Here is an 8,869-nt window from a genome sequence, read left to right on the forward strand (position 1 = left end):
CCCCTTGTACCTGGCCACTACCCTCCTGTTTACATGGTTCCCGGAGAGAGGCCAAGACGGCTGGGGATTTCACAGCCCCTCCTGCCCCAAGCCAACTTCAAAACCCTCGGTGTCTTCAGCTCTGCTTTGATTTCAGGCATTTTATGGCAAGAAATCCAAGCCTTGGTCCTTCTAAAGATATTGGGCTCCTTGGGGGTGGAGGTGGCTTTGTGGGGCCAGTGACTGAGGCTTTGAAAGGATCTGAGGCTGGGAAGGTCTAACGCCCTTTAGGATCCAGGGCTATGTCCCGGGAGAGCAGGACCCCAAGCCCACTCTCGTAGAAACACCTACGCCAACCCGGGACCAGCTTCTTCTCATCCACTCTCCACCACGGCTTTCTCGAAGCCGGGCGACATTCTTCCCGTTACAAATGGGGAAACTGAGACTCAGAGAGGAGCGACCCTCCCCCCATCGCTCAGCACAGAGCCCGGATTCAGGCTTTTCCCCCTGCATCCCGCTGCCTCCTGACCTTCAGAGTGACCGGCAGGAGAACTAAGGGAGGACAGGTGGAGAAAATCCCCCCGGCGGCCTGGCCCTGGGCTCTAACTGAAGGTGAGGAGAGTCACTTGGGGGGACACTTCGAGGAGCATTCATATTTGAGGATAAGCACTCGCTGCAGTGTATCTGAAGGGCCTCAGGAGGGGCGAGGTCCCCAGAAGCTGGGCGTCCACGCTAGGTGTGGACACGGGCTTCTGGGGACAGGGGAGGGCAGGCAATGTCTACACAACCCGATTTCCTAGTCACCTCGGGAGCTCCTTACACCCCCCCCCCCCACACACACACACTGGACGGCCTCCAGCCTCCCCAGCCCCACAGCCCGAGCAGGCACCCCAGAATACAAGCCCAGTCACAGGGGACGAGGGCAGTCGCCTCGCCACACCCAAGTGGCCCTGGGCGGCCACCAGAGCTGCTTTTGGTTTATTCCTTCACTCACCTGTTCACCCACACGAGCAAAACTTACGAGCGTCTGGCGGCTGCTGGAACAAAGTGCCACGAATTTGGTGGCTGAAAACAAGAGAACCGTATTCGCCCACAGTTCTGGACAATTGGGAAACCAAGGTCAGCAGAGCCAGAACCCCTCCAAGGCTCCGGGACACAGAACCCGTGCCTGTCCGGGCACCGGTGGGCTCCCAGAGTTTCCTGGCTGATCGACACATCACTCCAGTCTCTGCCTTCGTCCCACGTGACCTTTATCTGTGTGTCTGTGTGTCCTCTCCTGTCCTCACACGGACGCCGGTCATTGAGGTAGGGCCCACCCCTGATCCAGGAGGGTCTCATCTCAAGGTCTTTAAACTAATGACATCTGCAAAGACCGATGTCCAGATAAAACCACATTCTGGACTCCTGGAAAGACAGGAGTTTTGGTGACTGCTGTGAGCTCTGGGCCCTGGGGACAGACAGGTGGATGAGACAGAGTGGCTGTGACCTCGCAGAGTTCCAGCACAAGAGTGCGCTGGGGAGACAGAAAGAGACAATCACAGGGATGAGGGCTGCAGGAAGCTCCCCCCAGAAACGCTGGCTCGGGGACATGCTGCAACGGCTGGGCCTGGGTGCACGACATCAGCACCCCAGCCTCCGGCCGGCTGCCTCCCACAGGGCCCTTCCTGCCCGCGCATCCTGGGGCCTCAGCTCAGAGCTCATTTCCTCCAGGAAGACTCTCCCCAGGTGCCCCCTCGGGGCTCCGAGGCCTCCTGAACTTCCTCCCAGCATCGGTAGGTGGTAGGGTTGTATTTTTTCTTACTTGGGAATGCTTTACTTCTTTCCAAAAGGATTGCTTTCTGTTAAAGAAAATTAATTAAAAGCGTCAACAGAAAAGTGCACTGTCTTCCTCCCTAAATCCACTGTGTGGAATTTCTCCCTCTTGGCAGGTACGCAGGTACCTTCAGTTTAGTCACCGGTACCCAGTAGATGCTCCGTAAATTTTGTAGAGCTAGGGCCTCAGGACAGGGAGGTGGTTGAGTCACCACCCCCGGCCCCCAGGAAGTCACTGAGGTACGATCTCTGTGCTGCCCAGTCCAAGGCAGGGCATACAGTTGGTGCTCCATAAATGTTGGAGATGACTCAGGAGTTGCCCTTGGAGTCCCCTCCCATCTTTGCTGCCGTCTCTGGTGAGAGAAGCCCTTGGTCAACTCAGGGTGGGACCCGGTGAGGTGGGCCCCGGGGGGCCAGAGGCACAGCTGCTGGGAGGGCCTCCGGGAGGCTGCCAGGTGTAGGAATTCCAGCCTGGTGGCCTTGGGGACCTGCTCTTCCCTCTGGGCTTCCACTCCAGGGGCCAACTTTCAGCATCTGGATCTTCCGTCCCCAACTGCTGCCCAGACATCAGGACTTTGGAGCGTCCACTGCCGATCTATGAGCACTTATAGAGTACCTACTGTGTGCCGGGGCGGCTTTGCATAAGACCAGCCGTCTCCCTCCCTCATGGAGCCGGTGTCCTGGATGGGGAGAGGGGCAGACGAGTCAGTAAGACGTCAGGGCCGAGTGTCAGGGAGAAAGAGGGCAGAAAGGTTGAGGGAGTGGCAGATATTAAATTATATTAAATATTAAACAGGTCAGGGAGGCCTCCCAGAGGAAGTGACACTTGACAGGGACAGTGATGGACGGCAGGAGGCTCTGAAGGAGGAGCCCATGTGCCGGAGCCCAGGGAGGGAGGGTGGGGAGGCAATGGGGCGCATCCTGCAGGGCCCTGTGGCCACTGTGAGACTTGGCTGTCTCCTGTGTGAGGTGGGAGCCGTGGAAGGTCTGAGCACCGGACAGACAGGACGTGACTCGGTTACATAGGGTTCTCAGCCTCGGTGCTATTGACCTTGGAGCTGGATCATTCTCTGGGCACTGCAGGATGTTTAGCAGGGGCCTCCACCCACCAGATGCCAGTAGCACACCCCTCTGCCAGTTGTGACAACCTAAAACGTCCCCAGAATTGCCACATGGCCCCGGCGTTGGGGCTTTGCAAAATGGCCCTGTTAACCTGTAAGGGACTGTGGGGGAGCTAGTCTGGAAGCAGGGAGACCAGTGAGGAGGGGACTGCGAGTCCAGCCAGAGAGGCTGGTGATGGGCGGTGGGGAGGGTGAAGGCCTTATTTTCTAACTTTGTGATCTGTATTTTCTCAAGTTTCTGCCACGGACACGTTTCTCTTTTGCAATCAGGAAGAGACGAAAGCAAGAAAGAAGTGTTTTGGCTGTTTGCGTTTTGTTTTTTTAGGAGAGACTCAGGTGAAGCATTTCTGCTCACCCTTAAGAACAGCTGACTGTGTCTGTGCCTCAGTTTCCTCGTGGGTGGAGGCACGGCTGGTGGGACGCTACAGGACACAGGCCTCTGACAGGGCACGGCAGCGATGGCTCTCAGAAGAGTAAATGCAGTCACCTGCAGTTCTAAGAGCTGATCGTCCAGAAAATACTCCCGAGCCCCCAAACACAAGCGCAGGGGGTGTCCGCGCAGCGGGATCTGTGGGAATGAAGACCGGCCACAACCCGATGGAATACTACACAGCCGTGAAAAAGCACAAGGCTGCAGGAAGCCTCCCCGCCTACTGTTAAGAGAAAACCGCCAGGCACCCAGCAGTGTATATTTCAATGCTATTTATAAAACAAAAACAAAAATAGGAAAGAGAATGTGTGCGGACCTTCGCGTGGGTTCTGGGGCACCCCCTGGAAGGTATGGAAGACAGCTCTAAGCAGGGATAGGGCTGAGGGGTGGGAGCAGGAGGAAGTCTCCGTTTGCTCCCCTTTCCTCCACTTATTATTAGGTACTGAGACAAACCAGTTCCGGCCAACAAAGAAAATATGAAGAATGACGCCCCCATCTCCAACCCAAGAGAGAAAACCCCGTGGAAAGAACGGAGCCCCCTCATCACTCACCCCCACCCCCACCCCCCAAGGAATCGCCATTCCCGAATCCGCGGCGTATCCTTCCCACACATGGCTTCTCTCTGGTCGCTCGCTGAGCACCCCGTGAGTCTTCCCGAGTTTTGCCCTTTTTTTTTTATGCTGGGTGGGTCACCTTTGCCCCCCATCAGGGATGCGGAAGCTTACGCGAAAAAGAAGTCTTCTTGGCTCGTCGCCCCTCCGGGTGGCTCCTGGAGCTTCGGTTTCCCGGAAGGGGGGGGCTGCACCCCTCGCCCCCCTCGCCCCCCCCCCCCCCCCGGGTCCGGGTGGCCGGGCGGCGGCGGAGCGGAGCGAGACCCGGGCGCAAAAGCCCGCGTGCGGCTCGCCTGGCTTCTGCAGGCCCGGGGCTCGGAGCCAGCAGGCTGGAGCCAGGCGGCCTCCCGGGCCCTCCTCGCAGCCGCTTTTGATAAAGCCCCTCTGTGCGTGGGGTGGGGGGGCCCGGCCGGCTGGAGCCAGCGCACATCTGGAGGCCAGCACAGGCCCGGGGCGGCCGGCGCGGCTGACAGCGGCGCCACCCTGAGCCACACGCCCGGCCCTGGGTAAACACGCCCGCGCCCACCCAGCGGCTCACCTTTCGCCCACAAGGCTGCCTTTCTTCTCGGACCCGGGCCGAGGCCGCCGCGAACATTCCTCCCGGTTCAGGGCAGAACGGGCTGCTGACCTCGCGGCTGGGCCGAGATCCGAATCCCGGCGCTGGGCGTCGCCGGGCTGGGGGAGGGGGGGCGCGGCGGGGGGCGGGCGGGGGGTGGCGAGGAGAAGCACCTACTACCTGCCAGGGGCCCCAACTCGCTCCGGGCCTCCCCCCCCCCCCCCCCCGCTGTCTTGGGAGTGGGGACATGGGGTTAAGAGTGTGTGCTCTGGGGCTCAACGTCCGGGGTTCGCAGCCCAACTCAGCTGTGTGACCTTGAGCGAGGCTCTCAACCTCTCTGAGCCTCTTTTCCTCATCTGTAAAATGGGAATGATAGCGCTCCCCCCGCAGCTGATGTGAATATTAAAGTTACCGCAAGTTCATTGCTCCAAAGAGTGCCTGGCCTGTCTGTAAGTGCTGGATAGCCTGACGACTCGGTCCCTCGTTCAACAAAGCCGCATTGGGGGAGTCCTGTGCCAGGCACAAGGGGAGGATCGGGAGAGACAGGGGCTCAGCTGTCGGGGCTCTTGCTCAGCTGAGCAGGGAGGGATGACCGCCGGGAGAACACCCCCCCCCACACACACACACACACCGGCTTGTCCTGCAGCCTCCTCCCCTGGGATGAGGCTACTGCCCAGCCCGGGCTCCAGGCGGGTGTGGGAGCAGGTGGTCAGGCCAGGGCTCCACACCCCTTTTCTGGGGGATCACAACCCAGAACCAACCCGGGGCAACAGCCGGCCTGGGTCCTCACCGCCTGTCCACGATGTGGGCTCTCGGAGCAGCCACCAGGTCTCCTGACTTCGGGCCACGTGCCGGGTGACCGGGAGAAGCAGCCTCTGTGCTCGCCGGGCTCTAGCCTCCCCTGGCAGTGAGGCCCCCGGCATGTCCTGCCGCCTCCGGGACTTCTGTGTCTTCATTTACAGGGGGAGAAGGTGGAGGCAACAGCACGGGTTCCAGTGGCGCCACGGTGTTGGAGAGACTCTGCGAGAGGCCATGGGAAGGGCACGGCGCTTGGCACAAGAGAGAGGCCTGAGTGGAAGTCACGGCAGCTTCCTGGAGGAGGCTGTGCTCTCAGGTGGAAGGAGCAGCAGGGACCAAAGGCGTATCGGGGAGAGAGGAAAGGAGACCGAGCACCTGCTACGTATACAGCCAGCACACCACCCGGCAGTTTGCGTGAGCCATATCGCTGACTCTTCCGGCCACCTGCCGAAGGCTGTACTACAGCCATACCCATTTTACAGATGAAGAAACTAAGGCCCAGAGAGCCAAAATAGTTCACTTGTTCAGGGAGTAAACTCCAGAGCCGGAACTCGAACGCAGGAGGCAATCATGCCTCCTTGTCTCCTTCTTCCCACCCTCTCTCCTTCCATCTCTCGTGCCCTCTCTTCCTTCCTTGGGTTTTTACTGTGTCCCCTTTGTGTGCTGGGTTCACGGAGACCGAGCAAACCCAGCGCCAACCCTCAGGAGCCCCTTCCTCTGTCTACCACCAACCTTGTACCGTCCTTGACCCTTCTGGGCCTCAGTTTCTCTCCTCTGGGCAATGGGTTCCATCTTTGCAGCCCCTTCTGGCCCTTGTGTCCCCGACTCAGATGAGCGGCAGCCGAGGCCGGCTGGTTGGGGCCTCTCTGCCCCAACAAGACGGGGTGGGGGTCCTCCACCTGCTGCCACCCCCCCCAAGTCCCCCGTGAACCTGCTCGCCAGGCTGGAGCCAGCCACCATCTGGAGCAACGGGCTGTTTATGGAGCCAGGCGGCGGCGGCCCTGGCCCTGACCCGGCCAATCTGGAAGCGATTAGCAGCCTGGGCTGGGGAGCATTTGGAGTTCTCATCAGTCGGTCGAGACCCCCCCCCCCCAGCCCCCACACCCCGCACCACCCGGAGCCGAAGCCACTCTGGGGGTCTCCAAGGAGCCCCTTTTCTTGCAGGGCACTGCAGCTCGGACCTGCTCCAAGGCCTACAGCTCTGAAAACCAGCAGCGGAGGCGGCGAGACTGGGCCACACACAGGCCAGGATGTGGGGGCGGGCTGGAGAGGGTGGGGGTGGGGGATCCGGGGCCTTCCCAGAGGAAACCTCTTGCAGAATTGCTTTTTGGTGTTTGGTTTTGAATGTACATACGAGGACATAGGGGAAACACACACACACACACCTCTCAGAGAGCACAGAGGGTGGAAAAGGTGTGGAGTGAAAAGTCCGGGTCCCTACCCACCTCTCCTCCGGGGCCTCCACTCCCTCCAACCGGAGAATTCAACGATGCCAGTATCTTGGTTCCCCCACGATGGTGCAAGCGTCTGTACACAGTCTCTACTCATTCCTCTTGACCATTTTTTTTTACAGGCAGCAGCCCACTTTGCATTCTGTCCCACCCCTTCTTTTCCCTCCCTTGGATTAATCCATATTTCTAGCACGACCACTGCTAAGCGTCATAATGTTAATAATGCCACTAGAGGCTACAAACGTTTCTGAAGTACTTACTTACTATGTGGTGGACACAGTTTCTGGATGCTGTGCATGGATTAGTTAACCAGTCATAAGGTTGAAGTGATCCTACTGGGAGGCTGTATTATTCTCAGCATCTCTATGTTGTAGATGGGGAAACTGAGGCACAGAGCAACAAGGCACCTGCCTCGCTCCACAGCAGTGGCTGGCAGAGCTGGGATTTAGGCCCAGGCTGACAGGCTCCCAAGTCTGTGCTCCAAACCTCTGTACCATTTTGCCTCTCCCAAGCCTCCAGAATATTCTGTCTGGTGAATTTGAGGAGGCTTCGGATGATGCATCACTGGGTTGTTTCCGTCTTGGGCTGGTGCCAGCCGTTCCGTGAACACTGTGGCAGGACGTCATGCTGCACGGGGTTGCGGGGGGGTCCTTTCCCTAACGGGCCTGGCCAGTCACAGGGGGTAGCAGTCGGAGGGCCGAGGGCCGTTGCCCAACTGTCTTCGTGGTGGAGGTGCGCTGACGCCTGATCCGGTCCCCTGGGAGGATGGAGAAAGCCTCGGCAGCAGCCGCGTCCCGGGCCTGTTTCCAGGGAGACTCAGGTCCAGGCCAGCACATCCAGGGTTTCCAGCTCCTTGGTCTGTCCTAAGCCTGCCTGTCTGCTCTCCTCTGATGGGCAGACAGGATTCCAGTCTCCCTTCTGCTCTTCCCTCCTCCAGCCTCACCCCTCCGGTTTGGGCTCCGTGCTGCAGCCAGAGCAAACCTTGTAAAACCTAAATCAAGCCAGGCCTCTCCCAGCTCACCACCCACCTCTCAGGGTAGGGTCCAACCCCCTCCATCCAGGCCAAGCCACAGACAGGTCCCCAAATTGCCGTGCCCACCTCACCCTTTGCACGGTCCATCCGTCGGAACACCCTCCACACCCTGCATCTGGCTTCTTCTCACCCTTCCGGTCTGAGCCCACAGCCTCCCCCAAACCCTCAGACTGGGTTAAGCAGTTGTCTCCCCCGGTTCCCCCGGAACTGGCCCCAGTGAATCTTCACTTGGATCACACTGTTGTCTGATGACTGTGTCCCATGACAGAATGGCAGCTCCAGGAAGATAAAGATTTTTGCCTGTCTTACACGTTTCGGTATCCCCAGATCCTAGAGCAGAGCCTGGAACACAGTAGGTGCACAAAAAGAAATTGTTGAGTGCATGCATGCGGAAGTGAATGTATGAATGAATAAATGAGTGAATGAGTCGGTGGAAAGCCTGGATCTGCTGGCATAATGTGGGGGCAGTGGGGTCCTGCACTAGCCCTGGGGCAGGAGGAAAAGAGGGTACAGCCGGGAGAGGAGGAAACAAAGGGTTTATAAAGCACCCACTGCGCACCAGGCACTTTCTCATTCCTGCCCATCCACAAACCTATCCTGGGGGTCTCCAGACGCCGGGCTGGGAGCTAGGGTGACAGCAAAGAACAAGGCAGGCGGGAACCCCAGGCTTTCCCAGGTGGTGGGGGAGGCACAGACAACAGGAAGGGGAGCGGAATGAACCCGAATTCGTGCCTCAGCACCACACGACCCCACTCTGCAGCCGGGAGACAGCTTGTTTGAAAGCTGCATCCTTGGGGGGGGGGGGCGCCTGACTGGCTCAGGGGGTTGAGCGTCTGACTCTCGATTTCGGCTCACGTCGCGATCTCGCAGTGTGGTTCGTGACTTCCAGCCCCGCAGTCTCTGAGCTGACAGCCCAGAGCCTGCTTGGGATTCTCTCTCCCTCTCTCTGCCCCGCCTCTGCTTGCACGCGCACGCACGTGCTCTCTCTCTCTCTCTCCCTAGTTCAAAAAAAACCCAAAAAACAAAAGTTCCATTCTTGACACACCTGATGTCTCCTTGCCCCTGTTCTGGGTGTTCA

General features: G+C 59.1%; 1 protein-coding gene across 2 annotated transcripts; it reads right to left on the reverse strand.

The window, feature by feature from the left end:
* Positions 1-254: 254 nt before the first annotated feature.
* Positions 255-4,652, reverse strand: LOC113595747 (uncharacterized). 2 transcript variants are annotated; one of them, XR_003416348.2, is made up of 3 exons: positions 4,492-4,652; positions 3,400-3,480; positions 255-2,471 (listed from the first exon to the last, which is right to left on the reverse strand). XR_003416348.2 is itself a non-coding variant. In XM_027046703.2 (2 exons), exons 1-2 carry the CDS (start codon positions 4,546-4,548, stop codon positions 2,563-2,565), a joined length of 975 nt encoding a protein of 324 aa, XP_026902504.2. In that variant the 5' UTR covers positions 4,549-4,652; the 3' UTR covers positions 255-2,562. The 2 variants fall into 2 exon arrangements, 1 of the variants encoding a protein (XP_026902504.2); XM_027046703.2 differs by having other exon boundaries at positions 255-3,480.
* Positions 4,653-8,869: the final 4,217 nt, after the last annotated feature.

This window comes from Acinonyx jubatus, chromosome A3 (genome assembly GCF_027475565.1).
Source record: "Acinonyx jubatus isolate Ajub_Pintada_27869175 chromosome A3, VMU_Ajub_asm_v1.0, whole genome shotgun sequence".
NCBI lineage: Eukaryota > Metazoa > Chordata > Mammalia > Carnivora > Felidae > Acinonyx > Acinonyx jubatus.

What these genes read in the sequence shown, in the direction of transcription:
- LOC113595747 (XM_027046703.2), bottom strand. Translation starts at nt 4,548, where the DNA reads ATGTTCGCGGCGGCCTCGGCCCGGGTCCGAGAAGAAAGGCAGCCTTGT. An exon ending in GGCAGCCTTGTGGGCGAAAG is followed by an intron (nt 3,481 to 4,491) that starts GTGAGCCGCTGG and finishes TCATTCCCACAG; the next exon opens with ATCCCGCTGCGCGGACACCC.